This window comes from Leptonychotes weddellii, chromosome 4 (assembly GCF_054177405.1).
Source record: "Leptonychotes weddellii isolate Sample4059 chromosome 4, ASM5417740v2, whole genome shotgun sequence".
In the NCBI taxonomy this organism is placed as follows: Eukaryota; Metazoa; Chordata; class Mammalia; order Carnivora; family Phocidae; genus Leptonychotes; species Leptonychotes weddellii.
This window is the reverse complement of record NC_138372.1, coordinates 157,383,876-157,406,850: the sequence shown is the minus strand read 5'-3', so window position 1 is coordinate 157,406,850 and position 22,975 is coordinate 157,383,876. Positions and strand designations below refer to the sequence as shown.

Here is a 22,975-nt window from a genome sequence, read left to right as displayed (position 1 = left end):
TGTCGATGGACATCTTGGCTCTTTCCATAGTTTGGCTATTGTGAACATTGCTGCTATAAACATCGGGGTGCACGTACCCTTTCGGATCCCTACATTTGTATCTTTGGGGTAAATACCCAGTAGTGCGATTGCTGGGTTGTACGGTACCTCTGTTTTCAACTTTTTGAGGACCCTCCATACTGTTTTCCAGAGTGGAACCCACAGGCTTTGACCTGTTGTTTTTTCCAGTCTGAATTTTGCTGATTACTTAGTCATGATGTAGCTCAACATGCTTCTCTGGCTTTTGTATTTTGTGCAACTTTCATTGCAATTGTCGTTCTTAAAGTTTAAATATAATCAAACCCAGATGGAACCCATCCATTTGTCTTTATGACTTTTTAAAATAATGGTTCATTTTACAAATTAAAAGTACAAGAGACAAGTCTCAGGGAATTCAAAGGATTATGTTCAAACTATTTGATGTTTTATGGATATGATAGGAGACAGTCTTTTAGGGAATAACAAATGCTTTCTCATTACAGAAAAAAGAACCAGTAAAATAAGTTTATAGAGTTCCATGGCAGATTTGCTTTCCCATTTTATCTCCCTAATTACAAACAGCATTCCAAGAATGCTGAAAGAAAAGAGAATTGTTAAATCTGTTTGCAAGCTTCAGTTTGCTCACGGGATTGGAGATGCCCTGAGGTAACATGGGGAAGAAAGGCATGCACTGAATTCAAGGGCAGGCCCTACATTCCACCCTTCCTCCTGGTGCGGAGAAAAGACACTTTTTACTTTTAATGATTTAAAAAATGAGAGACAATTTAAAACTTTTCAGACCCACCATCTTGGGAAGTCATGTTGTAAAATCATGAATTTTACTGCAGTCAGCCGAGTCTTAAAGAGTTACAGGTTTAATCATTCTGTCCAAGCTGCACAAGATCAGAGGGACAGGAAAGGAGAAAAGTCCCAATCATTGAGAAATGGGGTAGGAGAGGGCTCCCCCACAGATTCTGGAAACCGTCTTTCCTTTGGATTTCTTCACAACAGAACTTTCCCTCACTGCCATTCATTGCTTTTTAATTTGCACACAGGTAGATCCAAAACAGTTACTGGAAGATGGAATAAGGAAGGAGCTAGTTAAACGCGTTGCTTTTGCTCTTCATAAGGGATTGATCTTCAACCCCCGAGCCAAGGTACCAGATGACCAGATGGGTCTGTCCTTTCTCTCTGCCCAGCTTGCAGAATGGATGAGCACACTATTTCTAACTATCAGGAACAAGACCTTTCCTCCTAACACATATCTAAAATATGATGTTCAGTGCAAGTGACCAATGTGCTTTTCAATCCCATATTGTAATCTGTTTGTACGATAAGAAAATCCTTTCCAAAACCAGCCCTTTCCTGTCACTTGTTGATCCCCAATTTTAAGAATTGAACTGATGTCTGCAATTCAGAGTTACTTCTTAAAGTTAGAAGAATATGCTAACCCTAAGGCACATAGGAACTATAAAGCCTGTAATTTTTTATGTTCTTTGATCTGTTAAAGAATATGCTCATTTTTCTCAGGAGGAAAAAAAAAATGGGCCTAAAATTTATATCTAGGGTACTTTTCACCCCAGTAAATTCAATTTAAACTATTTTAAGTATTTTAAGGTTACATATATATTCATCAAATGACGTGAGAGAAATCGTCAACTTTCATTTTTTATATTCTTTTGTATGAGTCTTCCTTCCCAAATGAATGAAACCTCTTCTTTGCTGAATGTCTGACATAAGTTGCCACTTATCCTAGTTGAGGTAGGAAATGAGTTATTTCCAAAGCTGTCTTCAACTATCGTTGTCTCCCAGTAGACGTCTCATTTAAAGTCTAATGTAGATATTAGTGGTTGATCATCTACTCCAGTGTAATAGATTTGTGTTTCCCCTTTTGCACAGTCAAGTGAATTGATGCCCAAGCTGAAAGAGTTGGGGGCTACCATGGATGGATTCCATCGCTCTTTTGAGTACATACAGGACTATGTCAACATTTATGGTCTGAAGATTTGGCAGGAAGAAGTTTCTCGTATTATAAATTATAATGTGGAACAAGAGTGTAATAACTTCTTAAGAACAAAGGTATCTAATTAAATTTTGAAAATTCTTGACTACATTTGTTGTTCTGACATTTAAAATACATGCCCCAAGGGGGCACCTGGGTGGTGCAGTTAAGCCTCTGACTCTTGGTTTCGGCTCAGGTTGTGATCTCAGGGTTGGGAGATCGAGCCCCGCGTGTCGGGCTCCACGCTCAGCATGGACTCTCCTTCAGATTCTCGCTCCCTCTGTCCCTCTGCTCTTGCTCTCTCTCGCTGTCTCTCTAAAATCAATAAATCTTAAAAAGAAAATTAAATACATGCTCCAAACCTCAGAAATGCCAACAAGAAAGTTTACTTAAATAGTTACTAAGAATCAGTAAGCATTAGATGGTCACGAATACCTTCAGAGTACCTTCAGGGAAGTTTGATTTTGGTCAGTAGTTGACAAGGAGTAAGTTTTTAATTAGGGAACTCACAAGATTTCATTTGGAATCTTAATAGATTAAGTATCTACCAGCCTTATGATATTTTGGAATTTTATTATTACATCGATACAGGTTAACTTAAAGACAGAAAGCCAGAAATGCCTGTGTCTCTTCTCACTTCTCAGTCACTTAGCTTGTCACAAATATTTCTTTTTTATAAATGTTACATGTGGCATTTCTGGGAGCTATTAATACAGTTTTAAGTTTCCTCTTCAAAACCAAGGAGCATTTATTGTCACTGTTTATGCAACATTATATTTGTAAAACTACGTGGAAAAAGAATAACTAGGTTATCTTATCAAAGAGGTACAGTTGACCCTTGAACAGCATGGGTTTGAACACGAGGGTCCATTTATACACAGATTTTTTCCGATAGATATAGTGTGGTACTGTAAAATATATTTCCTCTTCCTTGTGACTTTCTTAACATTTTTCTCTAGCTTATGTTGTACGAATCAGTATATAATACATATACAAAATATGTGTTAATTATGTTATTGATAAGGCTTTTCTGGTAAACAGTAGGCTATTAATTAGTAGTTAAGTTTTTTGTTGTTATTGTTTTTTGTTTTTGGGTTTTTTGGGGGTTTTTTTAGTAGTTAAGTTTTAAGGGAATCAAAAGTTGCATGTGGATTTTCAACTGTGGTGGGGGTCAGTGCCCTGGCCCTCATGTTGTTCAAGGGCTAATTGTACTAAATACTTATGGTTTGGTTTGGTTTCTAGATTCAGGATTGGCAGAGTATGTACCAGTCTACTCATATTCCAATACCAAAGTTTACCCCTGTGGACGAGTCCGTAACATTTATCGGTCGACTGTGCAGAGAAATCTTGAGGATCACAGACCCCAAGTAGGTGTATCTGAATTCCACTGGGCCTTGAACACGGTGGACAATAGAAGTCTCTGAACATTTTCCTCAGATCACACCCTTGTTCCTACGACACTTGGATCAATTCTAATGGGTTTATTAGAGTCACTTTTTCTGAGACGGGGTATTTTCCGCAGTGTGCCTGAGGAGACCCCGGTCCAAGGAAATAGAGGCTAAGATAAATCTAAGGTCTGTTCAGCCACCTTTTAGTTTCATGCTCCTCTTGCTTTCCAACTACTGTCCTACTCACTTGGGCCCGCGGACTCCCTGGCGTATGAAAACTTTTTTGATTAGATTGCTCATCTGTACCTGTGTAATTGTGGCACAGTGCCCCATGCCCGTCACTGAGTCTTGCACTTGTCACAAGACCTTTGAAGATTACCTGCACACCCATGCACTTTTCTAGCACTTACCTTGTACACACTTCTCAGCCCTTCATACACATCCCTTCATTTACACATCACAGCAGTCTCTGAGGTATTGTTATTCTTTCCATGTTAAAGAGAAGTAACTGAGGCACAGATAAAAGATAAGTCACTTATCCAAGGTCTGGGTCTAAACGGTAGCCTCTGACCCCGGGGCCTGACTCCTACTAAACACTGTGCCGTTCAAGGGCAGGCTGCACAGCTCTGCATGCAGTGGGTCACAGTTCGTGTATGGTCACATGGGTGAACATCTCATTATAATCAAACCACCCTTAAGAATATTTTAGGTGGGCACCATGGGAGAGCCTTGCACACTGCTTCTGTCTTTACGTCTCGTTTTGCGCCTTTTTCTGTTGAGCTTCTGACGAGGCAGTTGGTACTAAGCCCAGCTGAGGGAAGAGCAGGCTCCTATTTTCTGTCTCGTGTTTAGCCCTGTGCGCACGCTCACTGAGTGGAGTGGTTGGTGTGATTACCCAGGGAAAGGTAACTTCTCTTCTCTGTCCAGCAGTGCATGTGTTGTTGGATTTGTGTAAGTTGAATATCTTTATGACATGGCTCTTCTGTACCTCCTTCAAATTCCAGCTTATTTGGTCTCTCAAAAGTTACGCAACTTAACACTCTATATGTAAACTTCTTCCAAAAATTCAAGCACAAATGAGTTTTGTCTATGACTCATGGAAAAAGAGTAAATGACCCAAAATGTTTTATAACTCCTGCTTTCTTGGTACCCAAGGGTGGGTCACTGAAGCCCTTCTAGAAGACTCTCCATCTAGTGCCATGTTAAGACCTGCAGAGAGGACTAAGCATTAGGATATTACCGACTGATTCATCAACACTGGGCGCCTCTCAAGTGACACATTCAGAGTGCCAGCACTGGGTGACAGGAGCAGGATACTTCAAAGCTTGAAAGTAGAATGCAGTTCTGGAAATCTCGTTCTTCCCATTTCCTTCCAAATATAAGCCTCTCCTCCCGAGCTTCATTTCAGTAAAGAGATGTCCTGGCTCTTAGAATTGGGAGCATATCCTCCGTGGAGCTTACTAGAATTTCAAGGGTGGGTTTCCGCCACAGACCTACCCAGTCAAACCCCAGGAATGGGATCTGGGCATATATTCTGAACCCACCCAACAGTGATTTAAGGCCCCCTGTGCCAGCATTTGAGAGCCAGTAAAATGGTGGTTAAGAATGTGGTGTTGGAATCAGGCCTCACTAAGTTGTCTCATCTGTAAAATGAGGATCACACAGCTTGAATATCACAGAGCCATGATGAGGATGAAAAGGAAAAGGTCTTAGCACAGAACCTGACATCTAAGAAGTGCTCAGTAAATACTGCCGGTTGTTATCATTGCTGTCAGCACACTCTTAAGTCTGAAAGGAATCACTGGCTGGTGACCAGAACCGGGAGGAAAGAGGAAATGGCTGTGTTGTCATAGTCACAAATGTTCCATAGGGCGGCAGGATTTGAAGTTCCTTTCTTATCAAAATGGAAATGACACAAGACTCTTATGGCCCGGTCTCTGGGAATCTAAGAAAGATCCTGTGGAGAGAAAACTGGGCTCTCACGTCTTCCAGCCTGACAACCAAATCCAACCTCGTCCTCTCTGCTCAGCTCCAAACAACAGCCCGACTCAGTGGAAATGAATGAGACAAACCGGTGACCTGCCATAGGGCAGGAAAAGGTGATTTCACTGAATTTTGCCTTCCTGGCAATTGGGCATTCACCGTGAGATACACTGGGTGCCTAGATGCGGAGGTTATTAAGCAGATCACATAACCATCGTTCCTCATAGCTGATGCCCAAATCCTGTTGCGTCCCACATCTCCTCAGGATGAACTCATTCTGAGCTGCTTTTGGGTTTTGAGTGTTTGTTTTTCTTTTAGAATGACGTGTCACATTGACCAGCTGAACACTTGGTACGATATGAAAACTCACCAAGAAGTAACCAGCAGCCGCCTCTTCTCAGAAATCCAGACCACCTTGGGGACTTTTGGTCTGAACGGGTTAGACAGGCTTCTGTGCTTTATGATTGTCAAAGAGCTACAGGTGAGCTTTTCAGCTTCTGTGCATGCTTCCCGCTGCCCTTGGAGAGGGGAGAGTAGCTCATTTAGCTTTTCTTTCATGCTTTCCTGTACCAACACCAGACACACATATATGCTTCTTGTTAGGTAGATAAGAACTGAGCATAAACTAGAATTTCTTTGGCCAGCACAGTATTTTTATGTGTAGACTGGTTTGGGGAGTTTCATGTGAGGAAGTTGAGACTCTCTCTGAAACCAACTCCTCCGAACAGGGGGTGTTTCTAACAGGAACTGGAAGTTGCTTCTTCCCTGTTACCCTTTATAGCATTTTGTGACTTAGGCCAGGCTGTGTTCTGTATAGCACTTTAGTTAACTGAAGTATTATTTACTGTATTCATTATATTTATTTATATTTATAGTCATTATTATTATTTAGTTCCTTACGTGTCTTCTTGTTTTAGAATTTCCTCAGTATGTTTCAGAAAATTATCCTGAGAGACAGAACTGTACAGGATACTTTGAAAACTCTCATGAATGCTGTCAGCCCCCTAAAAAGCATAGTAGGTAAGTGTTCTGAAAGTAGCCTGAGATGGAGGTTAACACTAGCTTTTCCGTTTTTACTAAACAGAAAATTATATTTTAACCTTTCAGCAAATTCGAATAAAATTTATTTTTCCGCCATTGCCAAAACACAGAAGATTTGGACATCTTATCTCGAGGCTATCATGAAGGTATGTTGAGAGAGGGTGAAAATCAATACTGTATTTTTTAAATTATTTTCTTGTAACTTTGTTACCCAGAGAAAGCCATGCTTCTTTTGTCATCAAAGCAAACATACAAAACTTCAGTTTATCGTTATTTCTAAATTAGTTGTCCTTTATCATCCATTCTGGAACTGTTCTTGACTGTGTTTTTCGTTGATTGGCCTGTCATTCCCCTTTCACCAAAGAGAACCGTTTTTTGGTTTTTTTTTTTAATGACTTCGGGCAAGAAGTGCTTTCACACAAAGAAATGGAAATCTTCCTCCCTCAGTGGTGCTCCATCCTGACGTAACCGGTTTATTTAATGAGCTCCTCTGTCAGTATACAGCTCTGATCTGCTCCAAGTAGGTGTTAGCACAGGACATTGTCTCTCTCCCCTCTTGGGTCTGCACAGATGTTAGAAAGCCAAGTTCTCTGGGACGTAAGTTATCCTTACACCATGAATAGAACACTCTTGTCTAAATTTAGAAATGAGTAAGAAAGTGAAATGAGATTAACTTGTTGGATGGAAATCTGAGTTACTTTAGAATTCACTTACCTGCTTTCCTGCCTTCACACCGTAGTGTCAGCTCCGGCGACCCTCTGTGTCTTCTGTGTGTCTTCCTCTCATCATGTGATGATCCAAGACATTCAACACCGCTTTGCTGAACACTCATTATGTGCAAAGCATCATCACTTGCTGTGAGACACAGAGTTAAAGGAAATACTCGCTGCCTCCTCAGAAAGCCCCTTACAGAACAGTAGGAAAGAGTAGGTGTCCTGGTGGAAAATTAATTCATGGTTAAAAGTCTCACCTACCACAAGAAAAGTCTAGGCTGCTGTGGGAATTTGGGGAAGTTCCGTTCTCTTGTTCCCAAATATATTAGTTGTTCATGGAAATAGTACTGATGGTGCCTCGGCCAAATTCACAATATATTTCCCATAATTGCAGTGACTTTTTTTTTTTTAATTTGGAAACTTAGAATAGGTAACACACAGAGCCTTTGACTCTGCTGGGTGTCCTCTTGTTACAGATGTCTAACACTCCCTTAGCCGCATGATTTCCAGATACTGAGAGCTTCTCAGGCTGTTTCTAATTGCTGGGAAGCCTTTAGGAGGAGCAGAGAATTGCCTGAGGTTGGACAGGCCTGAGTCTCAATTCTGTGGGAGGCTGAGGGAGATTACAGAGATGCTTCAAAGAGGTTCCCCAGGGGCTAGTACAGACCTCCGTGAGCTGTAATTGCTGGTAATTCAGTAATAACCAAGTATTTGTCTAAGTCCGTGATCTTTACATAAAGCCCTCAAGGACAGATTTGTCCATTTGTCTTTGGCTAATCTGGAAGAGCGATGGAAATACTCTGCGCTGTCTGATGACAGCCACTAGCCTCATGTAGTTATTGAGCATTTAAGATGTGGCTTGTGGGAATGAGGAACTGGATTTTAACTTTTATTCATTTTAATCAGTTTAAGGTTAAAGAGCCCCACGCAGCTCTGGCTGCTGTGCTGGGCAGCGCTACCCAGAGAGCTGGAGAAGGACGGACAGTCCGAAGACCTCTCGAGCTAGCCAGCAAATGGGTAGATGGAGTGCACCGGCTCCCAGGCTGCTCAGCCTCCAGAACCTTAGCAATGGCTTGTAGTAAGTGAGCACCAAAGAGGAAACGGTGGACATGGAGACTGCATATGCTTTAGAGAAGAGCAAGTTAGGTTAAACTGCCCGTATCTCTGCTTCCTTTCCTAGACTGGTGTTTTCGACGGAATCTTGGACATAGAGTATCTAGAATTCAGCAAGGGGTCCATGGGCCAGATAAAAGGTTGGAAGGACATTATTGAGTGGCCTGAGGAAACCCACTATTTTCTTGGCCTTGCCCTATTCCAGTTTTTCAATAATAATATTTTTCTATTAATAAAAGGTTTCTTATGAGAACATTTTTTAAATTTTATTTTCTTCACGTAAGTAGAATAATAATCTAGTAAGAATAGTGGTCAAAAGTAACACATCCGAGGTGTTTTAAAACACTTAACTGTTACAGGTTCCATTTATCTAAAGAAGATCTTTTCTTTGCTCTTAGAGAAGGCCACTCTTTTTTTAACTTTCCTCTGCTCTCAACCACTGTGTCCATTTCTCCCTCACTGTTACTAGCATCATAAAACAGTCTTCCCTCCGATTCCTCCTCTCCCTCTTGCTAATCTTCTGGGGACAGCTTTCCTAGAATAGGAATGAAGAAATTCACGGGCACAAAAAGAATTTACTTTTGACTTTATGATGCCAACAAATTGAACTTGTTGGAACAGTCTGAACTCGGTCCCAGACCTGACCCAAAGATAGTTTCCTATCACTGGACAGGGGTTATAGACATCTCCAGATATCATTTATGCTCATCACTACTCGGAAATGACGTGCTTAATCTGCCATGCTGATATAACTCTGTATTGCAGATCTCGTCTTTTAATGGTTTGAGAATTATACTTTGTTACAACTGGCTTCCATTGTTATCCTGTATGTTTTATTGTGCACATTTATTTTATTTTATTTTATTTTAAAGATTTTTTTTTTAAAGATTTTATTTATTTAACGGAGAGAGACACAGTGAGAGAGGGAACACAAGCAGGGGGAGTGGGAGAGAGATAAGCAGGCTTCCCGCCAAGCAGGGTGCCTGATGCGGGGCTCGATCCCAGGACCCTGGGATCATGACCTGAGCCGAAGGCAGACGCTTAACAACTGAGCCACCCAGGCGCCCCTTAAAGATTTTATTTTTAAGTAATCTCTACACCCAACGTGGAGCTCGAATTTACAACCCCAAGGTCAAGAGTCACATGCTCTACTGAGCCAGCCAGGCCCCTATTTTGCACACTGAAAAGAATTATTCTAAGACAGTGTCAATAGGCTTCACCAGATTCCCAAAGAGGTCCAAGGTACCAGAACAAGGTTAGGAACCCTTAGATGAGAGGTTATCATTGTTAGAAGGGCCTTTTTGGAAGATTTTATATAGGTTTATTTTATAACCCAGGTTGTTACATGATCTGTAATTCTGGGCGATGTGGCTAGGCTTATAGTCACCAAATTTTAGAAAAACAGAGTGAAATGGCGTCGTTGGGACTCAAGAAAGTTCAGCTTAGGACAAATGAAGTAGGGCTTCTCGTTAGCAGCTACTAAGCTTGGAGAACTTATTTCAAAAGATCATAAGTAGAGCTTCAAAACAGACACCTTTAATATGTGAACAACTGACCATTCATGTTACTTCGTATAATATTAGACTTCAGGGATATTTGAGGTTGGCATACAGGAGTCTATCCAGACGTTCCTTGTGCTCCATCAGGGAAGACACTGGTCTTAGCCACAGAACCAGTCCAGGAAATCCTTAGATTTTCCTGTAGAACATTGTGATCCTTCCAGTAGAAAATAGTCATCTTCGTGTTTGCCTCCTCGCTGTCACGTGGAAGCACTGTGTGTTCTCCTTCTTCTTCCTCTTGCTCATTCCCAGGTGGGACAGATGCAGATTCTGAGACAACAGATTGCCAATGAACTCAATTATTCTTGTCGGTTTGACTCCAAACATCTGGCAGCCGCTCTGGAGAATCTCAATAAGTAAGTGCCGGCATTCGAAACAGCCACCTAGGGGCCTGGATTATTCATTATCCATTAGCACCCCAATTTCTTCAGTATTTACCCTTTTACGACCTTTTCAGGTAAGAAGGCTCTCTGAATTTAGAGCCTTCCTTCCCAGGGATAACCAAATCTGTCTGTATAAGCCCCTTTCCTCAGTCTTGTCCCTTGGTCTTCTCTCTCTCTCTCTCTCTCTCTCACTCACTCATTAGTGATGGATTCATTTATTCAGTCAACATCTATTGATCACTTAGGACACATCAGACATTGTGCTGAGGACTTGCACAGATTGAGAAAGCAACTGTTACCAAGATCCACACCTAGATTTCTGGAGGACTGAGTCACTGATCATCCGGAGGGCTATTCGAAATGTGCTAATTACCACGAGTGGCTGTGGGCACACATCCTGAAGAACAGTCATATCCTCCACCTCCCCAGCAACTTGCTCTCATTCCCAGCCTCTACTTAAAAATAAGGAATCTTTTTTTGCCAGTCAGTAAGTCAGCGCTTTTGATAAAGCAGTTATTGAAAACAGTTCAGTCAGTTCATAAAAATTGGAATGGCAAAAGCATTCAATTTAACTCCAAAAGGTAAAATATTCTACGTCACATTTTCCACTTAACAACCAATCACAGGTATGGAAATTGAGAATTAGGAGGATCAAGGCCTCATTTTACAGATGAAACCGAGGCCCGGAAAGATCACATCATAGCCTGTGTTAACTGTTGTATGAATTGTGTTCATCTCTAACGTTTATCCCTGTTCTGTTTTGTTTTGTTTTTCCTCACGTAGGGCTCTCCTGGCAGATATTGAAGCCCACTATCAGGACCCTTCGCTTCCTTACCCCAAAGAAGACAACACGCTCTTGTATGAGATCACAGCCTACCTGGAGGCGGCTGGCATCCACAACCCACTGAATAAGGTCAATGATTCAAGTATGGAGTGGACTGGCAGGAGATGGATGGTCCCTGCAGAGATTTGGCCCAGATGGCAGATCACTTGCTAAAATATTGGGAGAGCCTGGGTTCTAATCCCAGAATCTCCATTCTCTTAAGCCCCCTCCCTTCCTGAGTTCCAGTTTCCCACGAGTGATAGGATGATCACACCTTCCCTGCCTGATTCAGGCCATGGGAATCAGGTAATACCGTGTTTGCCACGGTTCCTTAAAAAGTGAGATACTCTTATCTGTAGGAGATCAGTTTTAGGTTTATCTGGGGTTTTTATTTGAACTGCTGCTAAGTGATGGCATTGATCCTTGGGGCCCAGAGATGCTTCCCTCGTGGCTGACAGTAATCACAACCATAATCTGGGGCCACAGACTATCTTCTGCAATTCTGACTTCCAAAAACCTCTGCGAGCTGAAAGGTTTTTCTCCAAGTTGGTGCCAGATCTCATTTGGTGGCGAAACTCGTCCCGAACTGACATAAGGCTGTTTATACTTCAGTGAATATTCATGTTTTGATGCAGAAATACTGATGACTTTGATGATAGGCTGTAAGCCTAGACCCTCTGACCTTTCCAAAATCTGTAAAATACGAAAGCTATACGCCCCCCTGGGTTTTGGACAAAAGCTAAGAAACTAAGTAGCAGCTAACATTTTGTGAGCACTCCCCTCGTGCCAAGCCCTGTCAGCCCCGGCTGTGGGTGACGTGCCGTCATCTCAGCAGCACCGTGAACCATGCCATCGTCGGGTGAGGAACTCGAAGCTCAGAGGCTGATGACTTCCCCGGGGCTCCACACGGGCGAGCGCGGGAGGCAGGCAGTCTGACCAGAGCCAGGGCTCCCAGCCAGAGCGCTGCCTTGACACCCGGGGAGTTGAGGGAGGGAGGGCGATGGCCGGGTATCCCCGACTGTACTATGTGCACTGCAGCTAGCAAGGAGACCGCTCTGCGACACGTCCCATCCTTTTCCCTCCCTTTGTGAATGACATGACGAGGATTCGAGGGGAAAGTAACTGCTCATCTCCAAGCAAAATTGTTCCCTTCCCAAAAGGGCTCGTTTTTATATAGGTTTTTATGTTTGCAGGGGTCGGTGGTATTACATTTAACTCTGCAGGCAGCAAATTAATGCTGAACCCTCCCTGTTTTCGGTAGCCTGAAGAGCAAACGGAAAGAAAATGGAAGCTTTCCATTTGACCATGTTTTCTGCGGTCTTGTGCCTTGGGAAGAAGCCATCGATTTTTCTTACCTTTCTCTTTCCAGATATACATCACAACAAAGCGCTTACCCTACTTCCCAGTTGTCAACTTCCTCTTTTTGATCGCGCAGTTGCCAAAACTTCAGTACAACAAAAACCTAGGTACTGTATGACATTCCTTGCAAGAAGTCACAGTAACACGCTAACAGTGGATTAATACCTCACCAAACAGCTCTTTGTAGTGAGAGTGCTGTGTCACCGACGAGATCTTTCCTTAGAGGAGTGTGGAGGAAATGCACATCTTTGGGCCTGTGAAGTACAGTGTCCCTTCATGAGGTGTAGACAGTGGATTTACCATTAACCAAATATAGTCCACCCTTGATTTCCAAAGATTAGCCAACTTGTAAAATGTGTGGGATCTTTGCTTCTCTCCTTTCTTTAATGTTTACGCAGCTGGTCATGGTGGGAGAGAAACCTCCTTTGGTTACCGTTCTAATCTCGGGTGGCGTGTGCCTCCCGAGTATCAGGAGCTGCCGTGTGAGAAGTAACAGCCATAGCCAGTACTTTACAATGTCTGTACATGTGATGACATGTGAAAGTATTCGGTACAGACGAGCTACCAAAGCCTTTCCGTATCTTTGTCCTGGCCAGGCACATCGCCCTATTTTTTTTTTTTTCTTGCCATTGATCACTTTATCTTACTATTTTTAGGAACACTTTTCTAATAGCTTCCCAGGTCCTTCCTCTGCCTCTAAACTTTATATTGAAGTTGAGCTTTGTCAAATCCGCTATAGAGGTTTATTTACTCTAAAAATATCATAGGTGGGGCGCCTGGGTGGCTCAGTCGGTTAAGCATCTGCCTTCGGCTCAGGTCATGATCCCTGGGTCCTGGGATCGAGCCCCACATCCGGCTCCCTGCTCAGTGGAGAGCCTGCTTCTCCCTCTCTCTCTGCCTGGCTCTCTGCCTACTTGTGCTTTCTCTCTCTGTGTCAAATAAATAAATAAAATCTTTAAAATAAAAAAAATAAAATAAAACAAAAATATCATAGGAGCTTTCCTGTAAATGTGCTATTTCTTAGCCAGCAATTCCAAAATGAATTTCTTCCTTGAGCTATTTCCCCTTCCTATTTCATAAGCTTTTTAAGGATAAAGATGTGGAATCTCTGTAAGGTTTTTATCCTCTCATTCAGAAATACTCCTCGATTCCAGACACAGCTCCCATAACAGTATGTGCCCCTGCCACAGAATGCAGAGCGTGGTGGCGCCCGTCAGTACTGCTGCAGGACTGACGGACGGACGTGAGTCCGGATTCTGGCTCGAGCAGCGCTCACCTGTGTGACTGTGGCCAAGTTACGTAACCTCTCAGGCCAACCCGATTTTCTGAACAACCTAATACAGTTCCTGGCATGGAGCAAGCGTTGCCCTGACGCTAAGTCCTTTTCTGTATATTGGTCAGAATCAACGGAAAGAACCATCCCAGGGTGGACTTAGGAGTTCATCTCAAGACTCAGAGTCATGTTGTTCCTCTGTTGTCTCTGTGTTAGAACTAAACAAGAATACGTGATCCTCTATAATGATAGATTGTCAGGGCATGAAGATGATCCTGTTTTCATTAAAGACTATTTGTTCACTGGTCTCATTCTTAGGTAGTATTTCTTTCATTATATAGCTGCCCATAGGAAGCATTTCACTCTTCCATCGAATTCCAGATCTATAAACAAAACAAACTTTTTAGTGTCCTAGAGATGTATCTATATCTGACTACAGTTCTTTTCATGAATTAGAGTGATGTGTTAATCTGGGAAGCAAAATAATGGTAAGTAGGACTAGGAAGGAACATCAGGGTGTTTGGAGACCCAGAAAACACGTATTTAACCCTGCTGAGGGTTGCTCTCAAGACTGACCTAAGAAACGCCTGCCTGCCTTGGTCTGTCTTTAAGGCAGAATCTCCGTGGGGCCACATTCAGAGAGGAAGCTTTTGCTGTAAGTGTCACTGCTGCTGTCCACCTGGAAAGGGTCATTTCTTCATGTTCTGATGACCATCATTGTCTCGTCCAGTGGGCATTGAGTAAATTCAGAGTTGCCAAGGCCCAGGTTAGGGAAATGAGGATAACTTGTTTGGGCATCTCTGGTTTAAGTAAGGGATGGCCCAGCCTTCACAGGAACCCAGGTGCGGGATCTGAAGGCCTGTCTGGCCCGCCTAATGCCTTTCTCCAAAGTGGTGTACATTTTACATCCCACCAGCATTTGGCAATTTTAGTCTTTTTAATTTTAATCGTTCTAATGGGGGTGTGTGTGGTATCTCGTAGTTTTCATTTGCCTTCCCCTAATGATTCATGATGTTGAGCACTTTTTCATGTGCTTTTTGGCCATTCTTTCTGTCTTTCTTTGTTAAGTGTTCAAGTCCTTTGCCTGTTTTTAAATTAGGTTGATGGCTTTTTTTTTTTAATCACTGAGTGGTAGGAGTTATTTATATATCATGGATACAAGTTCTTTGTAGATAGTGTGAGTTTTTTCTCAGACTCTGGTTTCCCTATTCATTTTCTTACTGGTGACTTTAATGAGCAGAAATGTTCAATATTGATAATGTCCAATTATCTATTTTTCTTTTATAATTGTCCTTTCTATATCCTGAGAAATCTTTGACTAACCCTAAGGTCATAAAGATATTCTTCTATGGTTTTTTTTCTAGAAGCTTTGCGGTTTTAGCTCTTACACTGAGGTCTGTGGTCCATTTAAAATTACTTTCTATGGACAGCATAAGGATATCCAGTTTCAGCACCATTTATTGAAAAGATTTCTCATTCTCCATTAAATCATTTGGATATTCATGGAAATTCAATTGTTCCTATAAGGGTGGGACTATTTCTGGTTTTTCTCTTCTCTTCCATTGATCTCTTTATCCTCATGCCAATACTGCCTTGCTTACTATAACTTATTATAATTAAGTCTTGAAATCTGGTGATGTAAGTCCTCCAACCTGGTTCTTTTTCAGCATTGTGTTTCCCCTCAAAGACCCTAAGCTCTAGCTCCTGTTCCCCCTGCAGCCATCTGGGCAGAAGGCTGAGGTCTCCAGATTGGGGGGGAAATCCTTAGTGCAAAAGCCAGCTTTGCCGCTCACTCACTCCCCACATTTCCTTCTTCCACTGTCTGGGCTCTCCTGCAGATTCTTTTACTGTATAACGTTCAACATTGTGTTTAAAGATACTTCTTAGATATGTTATCTGGGGTTTAAACTGCTTTCATTTAAGAGAGTGGTTCAGCGCATCTAACACTACTATGCGGCCACTAACAGAAGTTGCTTATAGGTAATGTTCACCTTCTCATTTACCTTCATTTGTATCTTTCAGCTTTCCTATAATGGCACGTGCTACTATATTAAGCAAAAGAGACAGTGATGGTGATTATAAAAATCAGCCACCATTTTATTATGTTGAGTCAGACCACTCTGACCCAGGCCTAATTCAAACTGGAGTCCAGAGTTGTCATTCCCTCCAGATAGTCATCTGCCGGCAGTGGCACGGTCCCCAAACATTTTGACATTCACAAACATACCCCCTGGATGAACATCACCAAAGGAAAGCACTTCGCTGGGTGGCCTAATTCCTCCTTTGTCGCTCCTTGCAGGAATGGTCTGCCGGAAGCCTGCCGACCCCGTGGACTGGCCGCCACTCGTCCTGGGACTGCTCACTCTGCTGAAGCAGTTTCACTCCCGGTACACCGAACAGTTCCTGGCGCTGATCGGCCAGTTTATCCGCTCCACAGTGGAGCAGTGCACAAGGTACTGAAGGAATTGATGTTACAGAGGGGGCTGGGAACCTTGCATTCCAAATTCCTCTTATTATCTCCCTAGTGCAGGTGGGAATTGGCTGCTTTACCCTGCTGTGTGAAGCAGCTTTGTTTGCAGCAACTAAAGGTGCACCCATCCTTCGTCACCCTGCTGGGGGAGCCCCCTCGGTGCACTCCACAGTGATTTGGCAAGAATGAGCGAGTCGTGACCAGGATTAGCGACCCCCACAGGGAAGAGAGTGCAGGCCTGTTCCTCTGCTGTTCTGGGCGCTGTGCGCAGAGCTCAGGGAGCCTGGGCTGTCCGGGTGGGCCACTGGCCTGGGATGGCCTCATATCCTTCAGCGGGAGTCAGGGAGCATGTCCGTGTCAGAGCCTGGGCACAGCCTGGAGTCGCGGCGTTGGAGGAAACAGAAATCACACAGAAGTTCCTATTGGATACAAGGCTCACAGGCCTTTTTTCTACCCCCGCCCCCCCATGTGGTTTTTCTGGGATAGGAAAAAAAAGCTATTTGCATGAGATGCTGGGTCCCGAGCCTCCTCTGTTACTCTAAAGGGTCAGGCCCCTAAATTAATTTCTCTGGCATGTTGTACATCCAAAGTCTGGAAGATTGCCACTTGGTCACTTTGGTCAACGTAACTTAAAGACTAATGGGAATGACCTTCCAGGACCTCACAGAGCAGTCCTCACCAGACATGATTTCAGAGACCCATTTAGTTAACCTTCCACCCAGGGCATGAACCAGTGCTCAGGCATCCCTGGCAGGAGTCCTCCTGGGATCCGGCCATCAGTGAGGCACCATCATCTCCCACGGCAAGGTCGGATGCTGGTGGTGGTGTGCCCGGCCCTGGAAAGTCGCTCATTGTGACGCATGAAGAATTTCTTCCTGTCTCTGAAATCTCACCCGTCGTGCCTTCCTCTACACTCTCTAATTGGGATAAATGCAGTCTCCTACCTTTGCCTCACCCCACATTGTGAACGTCAGGATGCTGCCTTAGGTCTTCTTTTTCTTTAGATAAGCTGCTTCTACCCCTTCCTGTTCACCGCGCTGTGGCTACTCACCGTGTCCGTGACCTCTTCTGGGGGTTCCACTTGGCTGTTGACCCTCCTCTCTACATTTTCTCTGTGGTTTCCCAAGCTTGTACTGAGATTCCAAAAACAGCCGACCCCTTCGAGAGGACCGCCAGGCCCCCGGTGGAGTGCAGGGCAGCTAAAATTGCAGTACTGGCTTCTTGACACCCGTTGGATACCCATGGCTCATAGTGACCTTGCATTCTTCTTAAATCCTGACATCTCTTCCCCAAGAGCCTCAGTCAGTAGAGTTCTTCCTCGCCTTAGTTAATGGACTGAACAACAAACACACACTGGATGTTTTTCTAGGACATCCGGTGAGCCTTGCTTCCAACAGCACACTTTTTAACAACTGAAAAGCAGAAGGTAGCCCAGAAGGGTAGGGAAGTCTCAGAGATGAAATTGTAGCGATCACAAAATGAGGCTGGTTGCAAAGGAACGCAGTGGGCACCTAGAAACCTAGTGCATCTGGGCCCCGGACTGTGGAGAGGGAGCCAAGGACCACAGTTCAGGCGGTACAGGGAGATTGGGAAGAAACCTCCACACCCACCACCCCAGCTGTAGCTCCCCATCTGTCAAGAATTGGCAAGTCCTTCCTGCTGGTCCTTCTTCACTGACGACTACCAAGTGTGGCTGTGGCACAGCATGTTTCTGGGGACCCTGAGAGAGCCCATCAGGAGGCAGGTGTCGCTGGGGCTCTGGGTTTCTGATCCGGCTAAGGGAAGTGACAGAAGGAACCTGGGATGCATGGAGGCTCTTTCCCTGCCCTCGCCGGGAGCAGAGCAAATATAAACACAGCCCTGGTCACACACTGAAAGATCCAGAGCAGTGGCAACTTTTCCAGTTGTAATCACTCTTCAACCTTCTTTTCAAGAGCAAAAAATCATCAGGGAAATAAACCAGTAATCCAGTTGCATGAAATCCTTCGTTAATCAGAAAATGCCAGTCTGTGCCTAAATTGGAAATAATTTTAAGAGCGAAAAGTTCCTTTTTGATGTGCAGAAAGAATGTGAGCTGCATAAGAAGACTGTCACGTACTTTGCTGCATTCCCAGCCCTGGAACAGTGCTTGGCAACACAGTAGTTGTATGAATGAACAAGGAGGAGGATCCCATACAGAAGGTTGTTACATGCTGTGTGTATCTGACACCTGTGTGCAGGTACAATCACAGATGCTGGAAACCGAAAGATAAAGGCATGACCCAGGCCCTCAAAGAAACCAGCATACAAACAACTGAAAATTTAAGAGTCTTGGGGGGCAGATACTAAGTATGATGAAAGCACAAGAAAAGGCCACCTGCCCAGAGGAGTCAGGTTAGACTTCCAGAGGAGGCAGAACCCACGCTGGAACTGGAAAGATGCCTGGTTTACTTTCAAGTCCGCGGGCAGAGGGGTGGGGAGGTGTGGCCTGTTCGGGGACCTGCCAGCCCATGAACCGTGAGGTGCTGAGGGGGAGGGAGATGAGGCTGGCCCGCCGGCGGGCGTCGTGGAGGCCCGCGTGAAGCGCTCGGCGCAGACTTCATCCCCTCCTCGGTCGTGTTCTGCAGATCTGCGGGCAGCATGACGACAGGAATCAAGAGGCTGTTCCAGAGATTTCTTCTCCTCTGGCTTCACTTAGTAATGTGTCGTTGGAATTCGGAGGATGCAGCTGTAACCGAGGGTTAAGGCCTTGTCTGCCGATCTGGGAGTTGGGGTTTGTGCTCACGGTATTTTCTGTTTAAAGTCAGAACGGAGACTTCCGGGGCAAACCCCAGGCTGACAGGACTGGCTCTTCTCTTAATTACTAACTTCTATCTGCCCCTAGCCCTTAGGCCCTATACTTGAGGAAGTTTTACACAGGAGAACCCTCATCTCATTATCAAGGGCTCCAGTGTTGAGAAAGCAAGTGAAGAAGTGAGTGGACTTACCCTGTCCGCCGTGCGCAAAGCAGTGACTTGATCCAGACTCTTCTCCGTTACAGCCAGAAGATCCCTGAAATGCCTGCGGATGTTGTGGGCGCCCTTCTCTTTCTGGAGGATTATGTTCGGTACACAAAGCTACCTAGGAGGGTAAGCACCGGACACTACGACTGAAGCGCTTTCTGTAGCAAGATGGCGCTGCGGGTGGCCCTGCGCTCCTGGGAGCGCGCCCACTAGCTCCCGCCCGCGGCTGCGCGAGCCCCGGCTCCGACCCGCGGCGGGGAGGGCGCCCCCTTCTGCGTGCGGCGGGCGTCACGCCACCTGCCCGCTCCTCTCACTAGCACGCCCTCGTCCTGTGAGCGGCGCACCCGCTTCCGGTCCCGGTCCCGGTCCCGGTCTAGGAGCAGTTCAGGGGCGCGGGCCAGGAGGGGAGTCCTTAAGGGGCCAGGGCAGGGAACTAATTGTGTGGTTGGTTTTTTCCCCGTCCCGAAAACCTGGCTCCCACAGCAGGTTTGCTTGAGTTCACAACTAAAGTACTTGGCCAGAGTTCCCAAAAATGGCTTCGTTTTACCCTCTAAGATACTCTCCTTTTCCTGTCTCACTAGTAATTCCACTTTGGTAAGTTTTCGCTCAAAATGCAGAGCTTGATACTAAAATATAAAAGACTTTTCGATAGATTCTGAAAAGCCATTCTGATTTTAAAAAATCGGTAGGTTAGGGATCAAAGATACTTTTTTTTAGTAACAAAAGCCGAAGACGATGTTTTAAAAACTAACTAGCAACATCATACTTAGTGAAACTAGCAGCATTCCCATTGAAGTCCGCGCCGTCGCCGTAATACGGCCGTACTGACTCCCGCTGCTACTTGTGTCGCTCAGGTTCAAGGCAATAAAACAAGAAGTGACAATTTAAAAATGCATAAAAAAAGGAAAACAAATTTGTATTATTTATTGAGGATGTAGTTGTCTTCCTTGAATCCCCACTAGAATCATGTGGAAAACTATTAAAATAATAAGCATACAAAAAAGCTGATTAGACAGTGTACAAGGTAAATACACGAATAACCAATTCAAAAATAGGAAAAAGATCCCATTTGTAGAATTAACAAGTAGTCAGGAATTATAACCTCTATAAGAAAGACAGTTTAGAAAAAAAATTTAGAAAAACTATAAACATTTTTTAATTTTTCCGTCTCTCTGAATGAGGAAACTCAAATAGTATTTATAAGTTTATAGGTTTAGTGCAGCTATGATCAAAATCCAGATAATTTTTTTACCTGGGGCGGGGGGTGAGAAAATTTTTAAAAATTTTACAGAACTCAGGCCAAAAGAATTGTTTTAAAAAGAAGACACTAAAACATACCAAGTATTTAAAAATATTATAAAGCTACCAAAATCAATAGTGTGGTACTGGTATGAAACCCAGTAGATGGATCAATAGACCAGAATATGTAGTCTATAAACAAATCCGAGCGCATACAGTAGCACCTGAGGAAAAGTAGCCTCTCAAATGAGGGGAGAAAGGAAATATTTTAGTCAACATTGCTGGCACAATTAGTTCATTATGTGGTTAAAAATTAGCCCATTAGTCTCTTCACATCTTCCATGTATCAAAATAAATTACAGATCATGTGGAAAATGGAACCAATAAATTCAGAAATTTTACACAAATATGTATCAGCTCTCAGAAATTTCTAGATAAACACCAAAGGAGGAAACCATAAAGAAAATTTAGAGATCTGATCTCTTATGAATGCTGAATATAATGAATTGTCAAATGTCTCTTAATTAAAAAAAAAAATTGGGGAAAATATTAACAAAGGACCGGTTTTCTTGATTTATAGCGTGTTCTTCTAGATGAGTAAGAAAAAGATAACCAATCGAATAGAAAACAAAAACAAAAACAGGCAAGAGATAGTAACAGGCAGTTTTCAGGACAAGAAATACAAATAGCAAATAAACATTTGTAAAAATGTTTGACCTTAATTCAAGAGTCACAAATCAAAGTAACAGTAAAATTACTGTTTCCACCAACCCAGTTTTTTACTCCAACTGGTAAAAAGTTAAATGTTGGACTCCCGCTGCATGGAAGGGTTTGGAGAAATAGGACTTCTCAGTACTGTCGATGGCGGTGCAAACTGTTTATCCTATGGGAGGGCAATTTGGCTTTATTAAAAACAAACAAACAAACTTGTCATATATTCACCTGGTCCCAGCCATTCAACTGCCTGGAATTTATCTGCTGGATATATGTGCAGAAGTTCACGAAGATAGGTGTACAAGGATGTCCATAAGATTTAGCAGAGGTAAATACGGACACAAGATTATGTGAACCTAGTTTTGAGTGTGTCTGTGTAAATTAGAGGGATTCATTATAGAATAATTATCAGGTTTAGTTTTCTCTAGGGGATTAAGATGCGTGATTACTTCTTTTTACATTCCTCTGCATTTGCTAAATTTCCTCTAAGTAGCAGGTGACACACCGTTATAATCAGAAAAAACCAACGCTCCTTTTTTCAGTAAAAATAGTATTGCCAGTACATTATTAAAAAATACCCATTTCTAGCAGTTGGAGGTCACCTGGCTCTACATTCCACTCTTTCACCCTCCCCCACCCCTCTCAGGGCTTCCCCTCAGAACAGTTCAGGAATGCATGCTTTCCAGGCCCTTCTTTCCTCCTCTCTCCCCCCTCTGGCCTGTCACTTGCGACATGCTGTTCTTCCCCGGGTGGGTCATCAGTCCCTTGTGAGGTGACCTCAGATGACCTCTTCGTACTTCCCAGAGGCCTGCACATTCCTAGCAGATCCAAGTGCCTCTGAGAGCCAAGGATGAGGCAGGGAGCGCTGGACGGCATTCCCTCCGATGTCGGCGGGGCCAAGAAGTTAGACCCCAGGGTGACGAACAGCAGAAACAGAAGCCAGCAGTTTCGGGAGCCATCCACCTCTGTGAATCCAGCATTCCCGTGATTCACCTTGCTCCAGAGCGTATTTTCACTTAACTTTCGTGTGGAAAATTCTGAACTTGTTCTAACACTATGAATAATTTAACTCTCCTGTTTCATTGTTTTAGGTTGCTGAAGCTCACGTGCCTAATTTCATTTTTGATGAATTCAGAACAGTCCTGTAAATTTTTTTTGACATCTGCTTCTTTGATGAAAGGATCGTCCTTAAATCTTCTTGTTACTAAAATGAATTTAGAAGTGAAGAAACTCAGCTGCTCATAGAACTGCATTTTTTTTCCCTTAATTGTGGGAAACATCAGATATTCTGAGTAAGATGTATCTCACGGCACTACTTGATATAATATTGTTTAAATCATGGTATTATATGCAATTTATATCACGTAGAAGCAGAACACATTTTTGTACTGCCTCTTATAAATGCTGAATGTAATTGTTACGTATAAATCCATTTAGTTTTATGTTCTAAAGAACTATTTGTGCAACTCTGGATTTTCAGTAAAATAGTATTGCCAGTACCCAAAGTTCTCCTTCTGCCTGTGACTACAAAGTTGTATATTCATCCTGTAAAAAAAAAACCACCTTTTCTGGAAGGTAAGCCACGTGCTGGGTCAGTCCCGTGGATACACCACGCAGGATGGTGGTGATAGCAAACACAGAGACCACACAATCTGTGGACCACGTACCATGGAAATTTCTTGGTGTCTGAGGCTCACTGTCCTCGTCCAATCACAGAGACCCTGGGGGCTTCTCAGCATTCCTTCTGAAGGTCTCCCCAACTTCAGCTGCTCCTTCCATCCTTCCCTCCCTTCCTCAGCAACCTAAGCCCCACCCCAGCAGTCCGGCCTAGTCGAGGCTGAGCACAGGATCTTATAAAAGTGAATTGTTGCCCAGCACGTAAGGAGTTTGGAAGTGTCGCCCACCAGGAGGCTGGT

The 22,975-nt window shown here is 43.6% G+C and overlaps 1 protein-coding gene and 1 long non-coding RNA gene across 4 annotated transcripts in view; both read left to right on the top strand.

Moving 5' to 3' along the window:
- Positions 1-22,633, top strand: part of WASHC5 (WASH complex subunit 5) — a 58,852-nt gene extending 36,219 nt beyond the window's left edge. Inside the window, exons 18-29 of one of the 3 annotated variants that reach the window (XM_006739561.3) lie at positions 1,074-1,175; positions 1,918-2,097; positions 3,263-3,387; positions 5,710-5,872; positions 6,309-6,411; positions 6,499-6,578; positions 10,070-10,173; positions 10,984-11,113; positions 12,393-12,489; positions 15,955-16,108; positions 19,145-19,232; positions 22,151-22,633. In XM_006739561.3, coding sequence (XP_006739624.1) covers positions 1,074-1,175; positions 1,918-2,097; positions 3,263-3,387; positions 5,710-5,872; positions 6,309-6,411; positions 6,499-6,578; positions 10,070-10,173; positions 10,984-11,113; positions 12,393-12,489; positions 15,955-16,108; positions 19,145-19,232; positions 22,151-22,207 — 1,383 coding nt within the window. In that variant the 3' untranslated portion in view covers positions 22,208-22,633. Of the gene's footprint in view, positions 1-1,073; positions 1,176-1,917; positions 2,098-3,262; positions 3,388-5,709; positions 5,873-6,308; positions 6,412-6,498; positions 6,579-10,069; positions 10,174-10,983; positions 11,114-12,392; positions 12,490-15,954; positions 16,109-18,988; positions 19,123-19,144; positions 19,233-22,150 lie in introns of those variants that run through there. The other 2 variants (XM_031034765.2, XM_031034766.2) reach the window with 2 other exon arrangements.
- Positions 6,586-9,964, top strand: LOC145720982 (uncharacterized). The gene is made up of 2 exons (XR_014144389.1): positions 6,586-8,223; positions 8,326-9,964. It is a non-coding gene; the product is annotated as an uncharacterized LOC145720982 (long non-coding RNA).
- Positions 22,634-22,975: the final 342 nt, after the last annotated feature.